The sequence below is a fragment of the Heterodontus francisci genome, chromosome 1 (assembly GCF_036365525.1).
Source record: "Heterodontus francisci isolate sHetFra1 chromosome 1, sHetFra1.hap1, whole genome shotgun sequence".
NCBI lineage: Eukaryota > Metazoa > Chordata > Chondrichthyes > Heterodontiformes > Heterodontidae > Heterodontus > Heterodontus francisci.
The window spans coordinates 193316564-193335797 of record NC_090371.1 but is presented as its reverse complement, the minus strand read 5'-3'; the positions used below and the strand labels follow the sequence as shown (position 1 = coordinate 193335797).

Sequence of the window (19234 nt, the reverse complement as noted above, 5' to 3'; positions counted from 1 at the left end):
GTCTTTAAAATTGTGGACAGGTTCAATAGGGTGGTTGTGGAGAAATTGTTTGCACTAGGGGTGAATTCAGAACAAGGAGAATTTAGAGTGGGAGGTGGTTCATGTGGAGTATAAACATTGGCATAGACCAGTTGGGCAGAATGGCCTGTTTTCTTTGCTGTAGATTCCATGCAACTCTTACGCTATTCTATGCTTTGAAATCCTATCACATTAGGTGCTGTGAATCAGTTGCTAGATCATATTGTATGCTGCTTTGTTATTGCCAGCTTAAGTCTAACATTGAGCCTCATGGTTAACATTAGATTTTGCAACATGTTTTACTTCAACATTCAAAGCACCAAGGATATATCTGACAATTGAGTAGCTGCTTAATTAGCTATTCTTCAGATGGACAATGAGTATTGATAGGCTGTTTGTCTCTTGGGTGTATCACAGCTACATCAGATCTTGTCCTCCTTCAACATCCATATATGTCATACATCAAATTGGGGTTGTTGACTATGTAATCAGGAGAAGTAACCTTGACTGATTTCCCTGTACCCCTTACTTAGGGACAACAAGCTAGATCATACTCCCCCAAACTACTGAGGCTGAGATCTGTTAACACAGCACAGACCAGAGATAAAACCAAAGGCCTTCCTGGTCTGTACAGCTCAGTGCTACACCATGTAATCCATTTACCCATTTGGGGCCCAAGTTTTGAAAAGACATTATAAACTGGAACTATGATTTATTCACATACCTCTAGAAATACTTTAAATAAGGTTACTATCAGATTCCTAACCTAGTCTGTCACGCCTGCCTCCAGAGGGTCACAGACTTGATAGTATTCCTATAAATCTGGCACTCAAATATGTAATGCCTCATAAACATGGTCAGCTTTTTTGAGATGAGAAATATGAATGTGCCATCTGCTCATCTGCCCCACAATCAAGTGTTGATTCTGTGGGGTATCAGTAGTACAACTCTGCTTTTGTACTTAATTAATCATCACTGTTCCTTACGAGTTAAGTGAATTGAAATGATAGCTGTTCCATTAGAAACACTGTCAACTGTAGCATGCTGCGTCATTTCATGTTATATTCAATAACAAATAGCTGATTGTGAGATTAGAGTGGCTAAGGGCAGGAGGTTGGGGAGGGGGTTACCTGCTAAAGTTCAAAAATTGTTTCAACTTCCCATCTAGGTTGCAGATTTATTCAGAAAAAGTCAATAAAAAGCTGCTTAGCTCACAGTAAGCTATCGAGAATCATGCTTACCAATGAAATTTGTTAAATTTAACAGGATCATTTAATCTGCATACAGAGCACTATGTAAAGATATTATTTGACTTACATGAGCTTACAAAATATGATTTTCAATACTGCATAAGAAAATAGTGGTGAACTATGATTGACTGCTGAAATGCTGCTATTTACTGGAGGTTCTGAGTGAGACAACCAAAAGTATGATTATTCACATTCAACATGCAAGCTACAGACTTGTACAGACAGAGAAAATATGAGCTATGGGTCTCTTCTTTGGCTGACTTCTCTTCGGTATTAATTTGCCCACATGCATATTTGAATGCAGTCTAAGTCAACTGGTTTTAAAAAAACAGAAAGGGGTGGGGTGAATAAAACTCTCGTGCTGCTGAGGGTTAGTGGAGGAGGGGAGCCCTTATAAATGTATGCAAACAAGTACGTTGGTGAAAGCAGAACACCTCATTCAGCAAAGAAAATGTTGCACTAAAAAGAGCACTGGGAGCCAACACTGCATTATTGTATTTTAAGATACTTTAATCTGCAGGTTTAATACTTGGGGGAAATTTTGTAATTACCAACAGATCTAGATTTTTTAAATGTGTCAAATTTGTCACAAGGGTGTCAGGCATTTCATACTTTACTTCCAAAAAGCTACAAAACCTTACAAGGCATTCTGAGGGAGCTGCTCTTTGTAAAAGCATAGAAGTCCACAATGTGAAAAAAGACATCGGAATTGTGAGAAAATGCTTCAGACCATGTCAATTTGTTTCTAGAGTCATCCTTTACACTTTTGCCCTGAAAACATGCCTAAAAAACAGTGAACTATTCACTGCAGTTACCCAAAATCGTTGGAGATTATGCTACTGTTACCACTTTTGATAGTAGTCTTCAGTGTTGCTTTGACAAATCCCTCTGTCTCTGTGGAATGGAGATGTTTGGATGGTTACCGCTTAGCTGATGATAACTTCACATGTGTTGGTAAGTTCACTTTTGTTTTTACTTAGACATGCTAGAACATATATAAAGTAATGATTTTACATTGTATCTATCAATACATACTTTTCCTGAACAATTCTAAGTTTTTATTTATAATTTATTTATTATTTTATTTAAAATTTAATGTGTAAAAAATACATAATGTTAGAATTTTAAAAAAACAGGTTGCAAGGTATTGTTCTAAGAGACATGACATTTATAAACTTGAATTTATTTCCAAAGTAAAAAAAGTTGCTTTAGGCTATACATTGTATATTGATTCTAAATTTCAATATTTCAAAGCTTTCTAGAAACTTAAAAAAACCTTAGTTATGCAAACTTATAGGCGACTTATTGGAGGACTATTGTCCTATGTGGGATTTGTCTATTAATTATTGATTTATGATGGGTTTTTTATTGTTAAATATAAAATGAGACATTTAGTTCAATGGTGAGGAGTAGACAGTGAATAACCCCTATAAAACATCCCATCTCACTACTTCAAAGAAGAGTAGAGTTCTCCCCAGTATCTTAGCTAGCATTTATCAAATTTAAAATTCTCATCCTTGTGTTCAGATCCCTCCATGCCTCGTTCTGCCTACCTCTATAACCTTCTCCAGCCCTACAAGCCTCCAAGTTTTCTGTGTTCCGCCAATTCTGGCCTCTTGCGCACAGCTACCAATTTCCTTCACCCTACCATTGATGGCTGTGCCTTCAGCTGTCTAGGCCCTAAGCTTATGAATCTCTTTCCTAAACCTCTCTGCCACTGTAGTGAGCCTTGAACCCATGATCTTCTGAGTTGGAGGTGAAAGTGCTGCGACTAAGTCAAGGCTGATGCTCGCCAATGGGATTAACGTAATGTGCCTTGATATCTGCACACCCTGTACGTTTACGAATCCTGTCATCAGGTGAAGTTCTGTGCCCTGTTCAGATGATGCATCCTTTTTACAGCCTATTTCAAATGTAGCATCTGTCGCTTGTGTGATACATTTAATGGCTGCAAACAGGCTGATCCAGCAGAAATCCCTGTGGTGGCTTGGATGGATCTGGAAACATAAAGGTTTAATGCTGTGATATCTTTCTCAGCTACTGGAAGACCTGTTCCTGTTCCAGCAATTATCTGCAAGTCAGTCTGACGTAGATTAGCTCAGTGACAGCCTTTTTATAAAGATAAGTTTTTGTCTGATATGCCCAGGTTTTGAGGGTTGTAAATGGAGGTTTGGATATAATTAACACGTTTGCCTCATCTAAGCCAGCAGTGTAATAGGAACCTGTACAACATCTCGGTTAACATTCCAGTACAGTACTGAGGGGGTGCTGCACTGTTGGAGGCAGTGTTTTTCAGATGAGACATTAAACTGCCCTCTCAGGTGGATATGAGAGATCCCATGGAGCTCTTCTGGTGTCCTGGATGACATACATCCCTCAACCAACATCACTGAAACAGATTATCTGGTTATTATTTCATTGCTGTTTATTGGACCTTGCTGTATGCAAATTGGCTGGCACATTTCCTAGATTACAAAGGTGACTGCACTTCAAAAAGAACTTCATTGGCTGTAAAGTGCGTTGAGACATCCTGAGGTCATGAAAGGTGCCATATAAATGCAAGCCTTTCTTTAACATACTGTGAACTAGATTGTAATAAAGCAAATTATGTAGCTATTTGTATAATATAAATATGCAAAATCAAATTGCTGATTTTCCAGGGTTATTGCAGCTCATCTGCCAAAGTTTAGGCAGACAAGTGGGAGAGTCGCTTTGAAAATTCACCTGATAGAATTTAACAACACTGAAGCAGCACTCGTGAAACTGCTGAAAGCACAATCTGCTCAGTCCCATTGTACAATTTTTCATTTCCCAATAAAAAGTAATGCTTTAATGGAATATGAGCCACAAAGTGGCTTTTTGCCCAGTAAGTTACAAGCAACAGAGGTTCAACTGAGTTGAGCTGAGTTGACATGACTTATAAAGTGTGCTTATCTTGATCAAGCGCTGCTTAGGCATAACAGGAGCAATTTGCTGACTTTTCTGGGATAAACTGCACTCTACCCATAATTCATAGACACTACACATGATAAAGTGTGACCAAGGCATTTTCTTCAAGAGAATTGTTTTAGATGGAAAAAGGTATTTTTCCAGCATTGATTTTCATTCTGAATTCATAAAATAATTTGTATATTAAAGTTGCTTTAAAACTTCAATGCCTGGGAAATTCTATGGGATTTCCTCTGCATTTGCAGCATTGTAAAGCCAGTGGAGAGGGAGCAGCTCTAAGGAATTTCCCAGTAAATACTTCAAAGACCTTTTAAAATACTTTGAATCCATCTTAATTCAATTTTATTGGTGAGCCAATGCAGGACTGTGGGACCTGCTTCGTGTTTGTATAGTTTATTTTATATGTGGGTACAAGTATTTGGAACTATCTCCTTCTGGTTCTTACTGTTGAGTCAAGAACTTATTATGCATTTATTTTCACTACAAGTGAACAATTGTCACAGATAATTCCAGAATTGTCAATTTTCGAATGAATAATGTAAAAATTGCATTTAAAGTCATTAATAATGCATTTTAATTGGGACAACATAATGAATTCTTGCACAGTTTACATTGCTAAACATTAATTATAAACACAAGTGCTTGCAGGGCAGTAGAGGACTGAAAAGGGAGATGGACATAAGCCACAGCGCAAGGTTCCCTGCCAGTAGCAGTAAACTGTGAGCAGACTCAAGCATTCAGACCTCAGAGTGGTTAGTTAGCATAAACCTGTCAATGGCCCTTTCAGTGCTTCATGCAGCAATCAGATTTGTAGTCCAGTTATGTACTATTATAACAAAGGGTTGTACTATGAATTTTTAACATTATATTCTACATATAACTTGTAAAGTATCATTTAATCATTGCTAACATTCCACTGAGATAAGCAGAGCTAATTAGAATGAAGCTGAGAAATCAGTCAAATATAACATTTTTATATCAAACAATTTAGATCTCCTTTTAATTTGTTGCTTCAATTACTTGCTTTAGAGTGACATTTCCCAAACTCTATCTTATTCAAAATTTGCAGGAACTTTTTTTCTCTGTTTTGTTCATATGCAAATTACATCTGATAGTAGGCTTTATTAGCTGGCTGTGCTGGCAAGCACAAACAAGCCAAACACAGTCGCTTTAAACAACAATTCTGTCTTCATTGCCAAGCATTGGGAAAGATCATCTTGCATTCACTAATGGTCTCAGGCTTTGCAACGGTTAGAATATTAATCACAGCACCATTCAGAGAGCATATGTTGTGAACTAGTGCAAATTCTCTCCTGACTTCCAATGCATAATCTCCTGGTGCACTCTAAAGACGTTATTGAGTCAGCTCCAAGAGTTTTAGTCTTCCATTCGAAACAGCTTGTCAAGTTGCTTTAGATGTCTTTTATTGGAGTTCAACTCATTTTACAGTACAAGCAATTCTCTTTGGAGTAGACTGTTGCTAGGATAAATGAAATCTGTCTCACAGCTGAAGTTGGTGATTCATCTCAACTTTCCCCTACCTAACAATATAAAAGGAATTTATTCTTATTTGGATTTTCCAATTTCATATATTGATTAGTGCAATAAATGCACCTGTACCTTTAAAAGATTTATCTTGTAAAAATGTATGCATATCAAGGTGTCCATGCCAGGGCGTGAAACACTGTCCATTTCAGACTCCCAGTGCCAACATCAAGCACTCCCAGGTCAGGTATAATGCAGCCAGACACAGAGTAAAAGCTCCTTCCACTCTGTACCAACAATGTATCTCAACCCCAACCTCAGAAGAACATACTTTGTTGTACCAACGTGGCATATCTCCATTTCCTAGGTACCTTTGTGGTTTCTATGAGTGTCAGAATTATAAATAAGTTATATAAGGGTATATTTTCTAGTCAGATTCACCCAGTAAACAGGTGTAATTCCACTGACCTGATTGGGAAGTTGGACAAGAACTATAACAGATCTCCACCCACTTTTCATATCAAGTGCCTTTCTGACATTGAATAGAAAGGACGCAGGAATCTCCCATTCAAAACATTGTAATATTTCATCGAATCATTGAATAGTACAGCACAGAAGGAGGTCTTTTCTTTATTCATTCATGGGACGTGGGCGTCACTGGCTAGGACAGCATTTATTGCCCATCTCTAATTGCCCTTGAGAAGGTGGTGGTGAGCTGCCTTCTTGACCTGCTACAGTCCATGTGAGGTAGGTACACCCATAGTGCTGTTAGGAAGGGAATTCCAGGATTTTGACCCAACGACAGTGAAGGAATGGCGATATAGTTCCAAGTCAGGATGGTGTGTGACTTGGAAGGGAACTTTCAGATTGTGGTGTTCCCATGCATTTGCTGCCCTTGTCCTTCTAGTTGGTAGAGGTCATGGGTTTGCAAGGTGCTGTTTAAGGAGCCTTGGTGCGTTGCTGCAGTGCATCTTGTAGATGGTACACACTGCTGCCACAGTGCATCGGTGGTGGAGGGAGTAAATGTTTGTAGATGCCAATCAAGCAGGCTGCTTTGTCCTGGATGGTGTCGAGCTTCTTGAGTGTTGTTGGAGCTACACCCATCCAGGCAAGTGGAGAGTATTCCATCACAGTCCTGACTTGTGCCTTGTAGATGGTGGACAGGCTTTGGGGAATCAGGAAATGAGTTACTCGCTGCATGATTCCTAGCCTCTGACCTGCTCTTGTAGCCACGGTATTTATAAGGCTACTCCAGTTCAGTTTCCGGTCAATGGTAACCCCTAGAAAGTTGATAGTGGGGGAGTCAGCGATCCTAATGCCGTTGAATGTCAAGGGGAGATGGTTAGAATCACTCTTGTTGGAGATGGTCATTGCCTGGCACTTGTGTGGTGAGAATGTTACTTGTCACTTATCAGCCCAAGCCTGGATATTGTCCAGGTCTTGCTGCATTTCTACATGGACTGCTTCAATATCTGAAGAATTGCGACTGGTGCTGAACATTGTGCAATCATCAGTGAACATCCCCACTTCTGACCGTATGATTGAAGGAAAGTCATTGATGAAGCAGCTGAAGATGGTTGGGCCTAGGACACTACCCTGAGGAACTCCTGCAGTGATGTCCTGGAGCTGAGATGACTGACCTCCAACAATCACGATCATCTTCCTTTGCACTCGGTATGACTCCAACTAGCAGAGAGTTTTCCCCCTGATTCCCAATGACCTCAGTTTTGCTAGGGCTCCTTGAAGCCATATTCAGTCAAATGTTGCCTTGATGTCAAGGGCAGTCACTCTCACCTCACCTCTTCAATTCAGCTCTTTTGTCCCTGTTTGAACCAAAGCTGTAATGAGGTCTGGTCCATCAAGTTTGCGTCTGCTCTTTGATGAACATTCCAGTTAGTCCCACTCCCCTGTGCTTTTCCATTCTGCCTGCAGTTTTATTTCTCATTTAAATATTTATCCAATTCCCTTTTGAAGGCTACAGTTGAATCTGTACCTCCCCCCACCCTATCAGGCAGTGCATTCCAAATCCGAAACATTCGTGTAAAAATGTTTTTCCTCATGTTGTCTCTGGTTCTTTTGTTAATTGCCTTAAATCTGTGCCCTCTGATTATCAACTCCTTCAGCCATTGGAAACAGTTTCCTTTTATTTACTCCACTTAAACTCTTCATGATTTTAATCACCTTTATCAACTCTCCTCTTAGCTATCTCTGCTCTAAGGAGAACAACCCCAGTCCATATATACAATATCAACTGCACTGCCCTCATTCACTCTTACAGTTACCCCACATCCTAATCATTAATGTACATGGAAAAGTGCAGTGGTTCTAGTATTAAACCTTGGAGAATTCCACTGTACACCTCCCTTAAATCTAGAAGCAGCTTTAACTAAAGTCAGGATGATGTCATTTCTCTGGGCATCCAATTTTCTGACAGTTCAACAAGAATTACATGGAATGATCTTGACATCTTGACGACCATATATAATTAGTTGCTAGGGAATGAGCTGTATACAGAAGAAAATTTGAAAGAACTTGGTAAGATTCAGTGACCAATTATCTGGACATTCCTGCAGCCTTTCTCATGATTTTCTTTTCTGCTGCTGCCAGACAGATTTCAGGAGTTTTGTGACAGTTGTTCTGCTGCTGCCTATTTTTGATAGCCACATTTGTACCACAATTGGTTTCCCAATGAGCACCCCCCTATACTTAAGCTTTTCTGAGGAATAAGAGATGGAGAACACGAGAGGGATATCTGACAGGTCAGCCTGCTGGAGATGTTCTGCGCATACCCACCCTCACACCTGCATTTATACCCAAAGGTGTGTATAACAAATTTCGCCAATGGTTTAGTACAACATGGAGATGCCAATTGCCCAACTGCAATAGCAGACTTGTTGACACAAATATGCTGGGCTTCTTTTTAAGACTGCACTACCGAAGTAGGCGGCGGACGTACAAAAGGCATTTCAAACGCAGCGGCTCATTTGCATGGCTGTGGTGCCCGCCCCCCCCCGTGATGATGTGGAAGGGGTGGGCAAGCAGTTGCCGGAAACGATGTCCAGCGCCAATGTGCAGGCGCTGGTGCCATTTTTAAAGGGCTTACAGCCTTCAGTTCAGATTTAAAATTTAAAGGGCCAGGTGTAGGTGGGAGAGCTTCAGATATGTGGATCATTGGGATACCTTCTGGGGAAGGTGGGACCTGTACAAGAAGGATAGGTTGCATCTGAACTGGAGGGGCACCAATATCTTGGGCGGGAGGTTTGCTAGCGTTCTTCGGGAGGGTTTAAACTAGTTTGGCAGGGGGATGGGAACCGGAGCTACGGATCAGTGGATGGGGTAGCTGTTGAACAGGCAGATACAGAGTGCAGAGAGTCTGTGAGGAAGGTTAGACAATTGACAGGGCAAAGTTGCAGCCAGTATGATGGGTTGAAGTGTGTTTATTTTAATGCAAGAAGTGTCAGGAATAAGGGTGATGAACTCAGAGCATGGATCAGTATTTGGAGCTATGATGTTGTGGCCATTACGGAGACTTGGATATCACAGGGGCAGGAATGGATGTTGGATGTTCCGGGGTTTAGATGTTTCAAAAGGAATAGGGAGGAAGGTAAAAGAGGTGGGGGAGTGGCATTGCTAATCAGGGATAGTATCACAGCTGCAGAAAGGGAGGTCGTCGAGGAGGGTTTGTCTACTGAGTCAGTATGGGTGGAAGTCAGAAACAGGAAAGGAGCAGTCACTTTGTTGGGAGTTTTCTATAGACCCCCCAATAGCAACAGACACACGGAGGAACAGATTGGGAGGCAGATTTTGGAAAGGTGCAGAAGTAACAGGGTTGTTGTCATGGGTGATTTCAACTTCCCTAATATTGATTGGAACCTCCTTAGTGCAAATAGTTTGGATGGAGCAGTTTTTGTCAGGTGTGTCCAGGAAGGTTTCCTGACTCAATATGTAGATAGGCCGACTAGAGGGGAGGCTATGTTAGATTTGGTGCTTGGCAACGAACCAGGCCAGGTGGCAGATCTCTCGGTGGGAGAGCATTTCGGTGATAGTGATCACAACTCCCTGACCTTTACGATAGTCATGGAGAGGGACAGCAGCAGACGGGATGGGAAAATGTTTAATTGGGGGAGGGGAAATTACAATGCTATTAGGCAGGAACTGGGGAGCATAAATTGGGAACAGATGTTCTCGGGGAAATACACGACAGAAATGTGGAGGTTGTTTAGGGAGCACTTGCTGCGACTGCTGGATGGGTTTGTCCCGATGAGGAAGGGATGGTAGGGTGAAGGAACCTTGGATGACAAGAGATGTGGAACAGCTAGTCAAGAGGAAGAAGGAAGCTTACTAAAGGTTGAGGAAGCAAGGATCAGACAGGGCTCTAGAGGGTTACAAGATAGCCAGGAAGGAACTGAAGAATGGTCTTAGGAGAGCTAGAAGGGGACATGAAAAAGTCTTGGCGGGTAGGATTAAGGAAAATCCCAAGGCCTTCTGCACTTATGTGAGGAACAAGAGGATGGCCAGAGTGAGGGTAGGGCCGATCAGGGATAGTGGAGGGAACTTGTGCCTGGAGTCGGAGGAGGTAGGGGAGGTCCTAAATGAATACTTTGCATCAGTATTCACTAGTGAGAGAGACCTGGTCGTTTGTGAGGACAGCGTGAAACAGGCTGATATGCTCGAACAGGTTGAGGTTAAGAGAGAGGATGTGCTGGAAATTTTGAAAGAATGAGGACAGATAAGTCCCCGGGGCCAGACGGGATATACCCAAGCATATTACGGGAAGCAAGGGAAGAGATTGCCGCGCCTTTGGCGATGATCTTTGCGTCCTCACTGTCCACTGGAGTAGTACCAGATGATTGGAGGGTGGCAAATGTTATTTCCTTGTTCAAGAAAGGGAATAGGGAGAACCCTGGGAATTATAGACCAGTCAGTCTTACGTCGGTAGTGGGCAAATTATTGGAGAGGATTCTGAGAGACAGGATTTATGATTATTTGAAAAAGCATAGTTTGATTAGAGACAGTCAGCATGGCTTTGTGAGGGGCAGGTCATGCCTCACAAGCCTCATTGAATTCTTTGAAGATGTGACAAAACACATTGATGAAGGAAGAGCAGTGGATGTGGTGTATATGGATTTTAGCAAGGCGTTTGATAAGGTTCCCCATGGTAGGCTCATTCAGAAAGTAAGGAGGCATGGGATACAGGGAAAGTTGGCTGTCTGAATACAGAATTGGCTGGCCCATAGAAGACAGAGGGTGGTAGTAGATGGAAAGTATTCAGCCTGGAGCTCGGTGACCAGTGGTGTTCCGCAGGGATCTGTTCTGGGACCTCTGCTCTTTGTGATTTTTATAAATGACTTGGATGAGGAAGTGGAAGGCTGGGTTAGCAAGTTTGCCGATAACACGAAGGTTGCTGGAGTTGTGGATAGTGTGGAAGGCTGTTGTAGGTTGCAACGGGACATTGACAGGATGCAGAGCTGGGCTGAGAAGTGGCAGATGGAGTTCAACCTGGAAAAGTGTGAAGTGATTCATTTTGGAAGTTCGAATTTGAATGCAGAATACAGGCTTAAAGACAGGATTCTTGATAGTGTGGAGGAACAGAGGGATCTTTGGGTCCATGTCCATAGATCGCTCAAAGTTGCCACCCAAGTTGAAAGGGTTGTTAAGAAAGCGTATGGTGTGTTGGCTTTCATTAACAGGGGGATTGAGTTTAAGAGCCGCGAGGTTATGCTGCAGCTCTATAAGGCCCTGGTTCGACCACACTTGGAATATTGTGTTCAGTTCTGGTCGCCTCATTATAGGAAGGATGTGGAAGCTTTAGAGAGGGTGCAGAGGAGATTTACCAGGATGCTGCCTGGACTGGAGGGCATGTCTTACGAAGAAAGATTGAGGGAGCTAGGGATTTTCTCATTGGAGTGAAGAAGGATGAGAGGTGACTTGATAGAGGGGTACAAGATGATGAGAGGCATAGATAGAGTGGATAGCCAGAGACTTTTTCCCAGTGTGGAAAGGGCTATCACCAGGGGGAATAATTTTAAGGTGATTGGAGGAAGGTTTCGGGGAGATGTCAGAGGTAGGTTCTTTACACAGAGAGTGGTGGGTGCGTGGAATGCACTGCCAGCGGTGGTAGTAGAAGCAGATACATTAGGGACATTTAAGCGACTCTTGGATAGGTACATGGATGATAGTAGAATGAAGGGTATGTATGTAGTTTGATCCTAGAGTAGGTTAAAGGTTCGGCACAACATTGTGGGCTGAAGGGCCTGTACTGTGCTGTACTGTTCTATGTTCCATGTAATGGAAAGTATTGTAAAATTAATTGAGATGACCTTTCTATGCATTCTCCCACCATCCTCCCCACAATGGTTTATCACAACATTTCTGGTCTTCCCCCCTCCACACCACCACCCCCCCCACCCCGGAATGCAAATATTGAAACTTTGACCTTCCCCCCCCAAAGGTCAACACTTTTGTCCTTTACCCCTTCCCATTATCCCCCCGACCAATCCGAGGCCTTGTAATTCCATTCCCCCCACTCCTGCACAGAGGAAAAACCTCCTCCCCACTCCCCACAGGTGTCGCGCCATATTTCCCTGAATGGGTATTCGAGGGCGCAGCATTGTTGGCGGCAGGAATGAAGATGGCAACATGATGGCAGAATCATTGCGGAATGAATGGTAAGTAGGCATTTACATATTTTAATGCGGGTTCTGTTACCGAGCAGCAGGGTGGTGGCAATGAGGCCTTGACGTCGCCACTGAGATTGGTATGAGGCCTGCCACTGTCGGGGTCGGTGGGAGGTCTCCGCCATACCGGTCTTCATTGCCCCCGCCCCCTTCTTGCCACCATTCCCGATGGTAGAGGGGCTTTAAAATCCAGTCGATATGTGAAAACCTGACTAAAATATATAGTGGATGGTTCTGCAGAAGCATCTGCATACAGTTTTGGACTCCTTATTTAAGGAGAAATTTTCTTGCATTGGAGGCAGTTCAGTGAAGGTTCACTAGGTTGATTCCTGGGATGAAGGGATTCTCTTTTGAGGAAGGGTGGAGCAGATTGAGCCTATACTCATTGGAGTTTAGAAGATAGAGATGTGATCTTATTGAAATATATAAGATTCTGAGGGGCTTGACAGTGTAGATGCTGAAAGGATGTTTCCCTCATGGGAGAATCTAGAAATAGGAGTCACAGTTTCAAAATAAGGGATCTCCCATTTAAGACGGAGATGAGGAGGAATTTCTTCTCTCAGAGGGCCATTATTCTTTGGAATTCTCTCCCTCAGAGAGCAGTGGAGGCTGGGTCAGACAAATTTAGAAAGATTTTTGATCTACAAGGAAGTCAACGGTTATGGGGAACAGGCAGGAAAGTGGAGTTGAGGCCACAATCAGATCAGCCATGATCTTATTGAATGGTGGAACAGGCTCAAGGGGCTGAATGGCCTACTCCTGCTCCTATTTCTTATGTTCTTATAATACATCATGCTTTATGTGTTACTGCATGAAAAGAAGCATTTCCAGGAAGACCAAGAGCCTGGATAGTTTTATTGGCTACTCTTCATCAAGATGCTACCAACTATGCCTGCAAACCTTGGCACAACTACCTGCCACCAACTCTGAGTCAGCAGAGAGCCAGATCCAGAGCTGTACAAGCTAACATGAAGAATAGGCCTTGGACCATCAGTGAGAGTAGAGAACCTGCAGGCTCAAACCTGCATCCATTTTGTCCGGGCATGCTGCAATGCCAATCCTTGGAATGGGAAACAGGACCATGCTCTTTGCAAACATCATGTGTAGTATCACCTCTAACTTACAAGTTATCGAATGGAATTGCATGCTGGCCGCTTTATAACTTGCCTGTAGACCCTGTTTCAATCATCCACATCGGGTTTCCTATCCATTCATTTCTCCTGTCATTTTTTACATCTCTTTCCTTTAGTCCTGACTGTCAACAGATTGAAACACTTTGCGCTTGTTTCTAGTCACTTTGCCTAAACTACACCCAGATCAGCAGTTCTAAACTTTTCTTTCATGCTTGTATTTTGTGAGTATTGATATTTATTACTTGATTTAGGGTGATCAAAAACTAGCTGCACCTCATTGATAACATCTACCAACATGCCACCAACTATAAGTACATATTAATGATTTTTTATTATAGTCAGTGTGAACTAACTAGATGGCATAATTTGGCAATCAGCGGCGAAGCAAGTGCACTCACAGATAACTTTGAAGAAAATTATCCACAAAGATCTAGCAATCTCTGTAGCCTGGTTTTCCCGCTTCCGATAGCAGTTTAAATCTGGCACCGTCAAAGGGATGTCTTGGCATGTCGCAGCAGTGATGTCAGCAAGGAGGGTAAGCAGCCAATTACATTGAAGTATTCACACAGTTCAAGCCAGGGAATTAAAAGTACTTAAAATATTCACTTTTAATTTAAATTTTTAGATAGCAAAATAAATGATTGTGATTGGATTAGGTAGAAGCGAAAAAGCTAAACAAACTGACACCTGAACCATGCTGGGGCTGGTGTTGGGAAGTAGAGAAGGTTTTAAACTAAATAGTGGGGGCAAGAGATCAGATTTGGGAAGATGTGGTAAATCAGAGTAGAGACAAGGCAGGAGAGAAAGGTATGGGAAATGATAAACAGACCTCGACCAGAAGGGATAGAAAGTACAAATCTATGAATAAATCAGCAGTCAAGGCTAGAAGTTACACAAATAATAAAAGAACAAATCTAAAGGCTCTGTATCTGATTGCACGTAGCATATGAAACAAAACAGATGAATTGATAGCGCAATTGGAAATAAATAAGTAGGATTTGATAGCCATTACAGATACATGGCTGCAGGATGACATTGTCATGAAGACCCCACCTGCCATGAATGAGGCATATTAATTTCATCATATGAACATTAACCTTTAAACTGTTGCTGGAGCGAAGAGATGACTTGTTTAAAGAGATCAGCAGTGAAATGGAAAATATTTGTATACTAAGAGACAGTGCCTGGAGACAATAGAACAGCTCCCTGATCCAATTAACCCAAATGGATTTTGATCATCAGACATTGAATGTGCAAGAAAGTCAGCATTCCAGGGTGTCTGCTAAGATGGAGAATCCACAAACACAGGAGTTTGTTAAAATAGCTAGTCACATGACTAACCTGCTAGCCCAAGTTTTTGTTTGAACTGCTCAAAGCACAGTTCAGGTAAGATTGCAACTGAACTTGGAAGAAAAGAAACTCTTTCCTGACTAGCTCTCTCTCTCTCTCTCACGAATCTCTGAATCCACTGTCGTTGCTTAACCCTCAAGAGAGAAAAGACTCCTACATCGAAACAGATTTTAAAGCGTGCACTGGGCCCCAACAAAACGGCAAGACTTACTGGCAACCAAAGACTCTACATTGAACTCAAAGGACCATAAATAAATCCCAGCTATTGCCTCAAACTTTTCCCCTTTATTCTTTTTACTTTTCTGTCTCTATCTGCATATGTGTTTATCATGTATGCATGCTAGTATGGTTGCGACACGTATTCATCGTCGTTAACCAAATTGGAGTTTAAGGTTAATAATCTTCAACCTTTCTTGTTCAAATCTAAGAAAACCTGTCTGGTTGATTTCTTTGCCTTACAATTGGAGAGCAGTGAGCAAGGATTCACTGATGGGGAGCTAAAAACACGGTGTTTTAAAAATTAAACCCTGTTACAGTTAAACCCGGCAAAGGCTGCGAGGGAACCCCTAGATCCCTTTCTCACCTGGTCGTAACAGAAATTTGGGGACTACATCCTGGATTTTACCCACAGACAAATGAGGAAATTGGAAGTGGGAAATCAAATTGATTCTAATCAAAAAGAGAAAAGATTTCAATACGGATTTTCTTGTTGTGTGTGCTAGAACACTAACATGTCTGTGACGGAAGTCAGTAACTCCCCAAGCCAGGGTGAAGTAACTTGGGATAAGTTAAAAGCACTATCTATGGAGGAGCTGAGGAAAATGGCTGAGCAGTGTGGGATCACTGTTCGGCACAAGGTTAGAAAGTCTGAACTCCTAAGACTAGTGGCCAACCATTTTTCCCTTGAATCTGAAGAAGCAAAAATGGAGTTCGAAATAGACTCTGACAGGGTATTGCTAGCAAAGATACAATTGGAACAGAAAAAACTTGAATTTGAAGAAAGAGAAAGAAAGAACATTCCAGATGGAACGTGAGGAAAGAGAAAGGGAGAGAGAGAGAGAGAGAGAGGAGAAAGAAAGAGAGACAGGAGAAAGAAAGAGAGAGGAGAGAGAGAAAGAAAGAAAGAGCCTTCCAGAAGGAGTGTGAAGAGGGAGAGTGGAAACGACTTGAGTTCACTAGGGGGTGACAAGTAATGCCAGTGAAAGTATGGCCAACATGGAGGATCATAATTCAGGGCTGGGTACAGAATTGTTAAAACTTTCCCAATTGATTCCAAAATTCACAGAGGGAGACATGGAAGCTTTTTTTGTATCTTTTGAAAAACTTGGAAGGCAGTTAAAGTGGCCAGCTGAGACTTGGACTCTCTTGCTACAAAGCAACCTAACAGGAACAGCCCATGAGGTCTATTCCCTGTTGCCAGATAAGAGTTCGTCCAATTATGAACTGATAAAAAATGCTATCCCGGGCATATGAGTTAGTACCGGAAACCTATCGCCAAAAGTTTAGTACCCTCAAGAAGCAAGCTAATCAAATTTACCTGGAGTTTGAGAGAAATAAGCAAGCTGGCTTTTGAGCAGTGGTTGAGGCCCTTAAAGTGCAGCTCAGCGATGAAAATCTCAGAGAGGTAATTTTGCTCGAGGAATTTAAAAACTCTCTCCCACTCTCCATAAAGACACATGTAGAGGAACAGAAAGTTCTCAGAGCCCGGCAAGCCGCAGTGCTGACTGATGAGTTTGCTCTCATTTATAAGTCAGTTTTCCAGGGAAAAACCTTTCTTAGTCACCCCCACAAATCCGGGAAGGACAAAGGGTGGAAAGGTAACAGAAGCCAAAGTAGTCCTGGAAGAGAAAGAAAAGCAGGAGACACAGGGGCCCCTCCTCCAGCCAAAAAGAAGGTGCTGTAAGTAGGAGTGAGACTCGGAGACCTGTGTGCTTCCATTGTAATAAAACAGGGCATCTAAGCGCTGACCTCTGGAAACAAAAGGAAAAACCCGTAGGGTTAATCAAGGCACACCCGCTCAGTGAAGGAGAAGGGAGCCTGATGGAAAGCACAGCAGAACAAGCTGTGGCTTTAACTGCAGCAGCAGTAGGACCCAGAGAAACTACTACTGTGAGTGTAGGAAAAAGTACTAGGATCCCTGAAGGTTATCAGGGTTTTGTGTCTGAAGAGAGAGCAAACCGATACCCCTCAAGTGGAACAGGCAAGCCCAAAATTATACTCCGGGACACAGGAGCCACCCAATCCCTTCTATGGGGAAAAGGCCTAACCTTTCCCCCTGAGAGTGCTGTGAAGGACTGGGTGTCAGTGAATGGTATTGGAGGGCGGTATAGGCCCGTACCTTTACACCGGGTGCACCTGGAACGCGATCTAGTTTCGGGACTGGTGACTGTAGGGATAGTCCCTAGTTTGGATGGGGTTGACCTCCTTCTAGATAATCTCTGGCGGGGGTGAAGTTTGTAGCTTCCCCAGTAATGTTAGAAAGACCAAAAGAGGTCAAGGGGACCGAACAATTGCAGGAGAAGGTCCCAGGCATCTTTCCTGACTGTGTGGTAACTCGGTCCATGGCCAAATCAGCTCCCCCAGGGAAGACTAAACTGGTGCTGCAGACGATGACCCTGCCGTCTGGTTGTCTGAAACATTCTTTGGGGAATTAGATGACCCAAAGGATAGACAGGTCACATGCCTTCCGGGAGCGGAGCTGAGCGGAGAGGAGCGGACCTGAGGGAGAACGCCAAGAGCCGAGCCAATAGATTGAGCCAGAGGATCGCGGCCCAGTCACTTTCCTTCCGGGAGTGGAGCAGACATGATGGGAGAACGGTGAGAGCCGAGCCGATAAATTGAGCCAGAGGATCGCGGTCTAGTCACTTACCTTCAGGGACAGCAGTCCAGGCATGCCGGAGTTTGAAAGCAAAGTGAGCAGTGACATCACAGGAAAGCTGCAAGGGATTGGTTGGTGAGTAACTGCTGTTAGGGAATAACTCTTAATAAAAGCAAAACACTGCAGATGCTGGAAATCTGAAATAAAAACAAGAGATGCCGGAAATACTCAGCAGGTCTGGCAGCATCTGTGGAGAGAGAAGCAGAGTTAACGTTTCAGGTCAGTGACCCTTCTTCAGAACTGACAAATATTAGAAATGTAAAAGGTTTTAAGCAAGTAAAGCAGGGGTGGGTCAAGAGATAACAAAAGAGAAGGTGTTGATAGGACAAGGTCGCAGAATAGCTGTCCAGAAGGTCATGGAGCAAAGGCAAACAATATGTTAATGGTGTGTTGAAAGATAAAACAATAGTATAGATAGGGTGTTAACGGACTTTAAAGCAGAAAGCACTCCAAGCACAAACATTAAAATGTTTGTTAAAAAAAACAGAAACAGTGGTTAGGCACAGTAGAAACAAACTAAACACAGTAAAAAAAACTAAAATAAAATCACCAAATAAAAAAGAAAACAGAAAAAATAACTAAACATAAAAAGGGGGAGGCGTCATGCTCTGAAATTATTGAATTCAGTGTTCAGCCTGGTAGGCTGTAGTGTGCCTAATCGGTAAATGAGATGCCGTTCCTCGAGCTTGCGTTGATGTTCGCTGAAACACTGCAGCAATCCCAGGACAGAGATGTGGGCATGAGAGCGGGGGGAGTGTTGAAATGGCAAGCAACCGGAAGCTCGGGGTCATGGTTACGGACTGAGCCGAGGTGTTCCACAAAGCGGTCATCCAGTCTGCGTTTGGTCTCCCCAGTGCAGAGGAGACCACACTGTGAGCAGTGAATACAGTATACTACATTGAAAGAAGTACAAGTAAATCGCTGCTTCACCTGAAAGGAGTGTTTGGGGCCTTGGATAGTGAGGAGAGAGGAGGTAAATGGGCAAATATTACACCTCCTGCGATTGCAGGGGAAGGTGCCGTGGAAAGAGGATGAAGTGGTTGGGGTAATGGAGGAGTGGACGAGGGTGTCACGGAGGGAATGACCCCTTCTGAATACTGACAGGGGAAGGGAGGGGAAGATGCATTTGGTAGTAGCATCATGCTGGATGTGGCGGAGGATGATCCTTTGGATATGGAGGCTGGTGAGGTGGAAAGTGATGACAAGGGGAACCCTGTCGCGGTTCTGGGAGGGAGGGGAAGGGGTGAGGGTAGAGGTGCGGGAAATTGGCCAGACACGGTTGAGGGCCCTGTCAACCAGGGGGGGGGAATCCTCGGTTGAGGAAAAAGGAAGACATATCAGAAGCGTTGTCATGGAAGGTAGCATCATCAGAGCAGATGCGTCGGAGGTGGAGAAACTGGGAGAATGGAATGGAGTCCTTACAGGAGGCAGGGTGTGAAAAAGTGTAGTCGAGGTAGCTGTGGGAGTCGGTGGGCTTATAATGAATATTAGTAG

At 42.9% G+C, this 19234-nt stretch overlaps 1 protein-coding gene across 1 annotated transcript in view; it reads left to right on the top strand.

Moving 5' to 3' along the window:
- Positions 1-1665: 1665 nt before the first annotated feature.
- The window catches only part of egf (epidermal growth factor), a 197532-nt gene continuing 179963 nt past the window's right edge, over positions 1666-19234 (top strand). The window contains exons 1-3 of the mRNA XM_068032277.1: positions 1666-1679; positions 1862-1979; positions 2066-2222. Of these exons, the coding sequence (XP_067888378.1) occupies positions 1666-1679; positions 1862-1979; positions 2066-2222 (289 nt within the window). The remainder of the gene's footprint in view (positions 1680-1861; positions 1980-2065; positions 2223-19234) is intronic.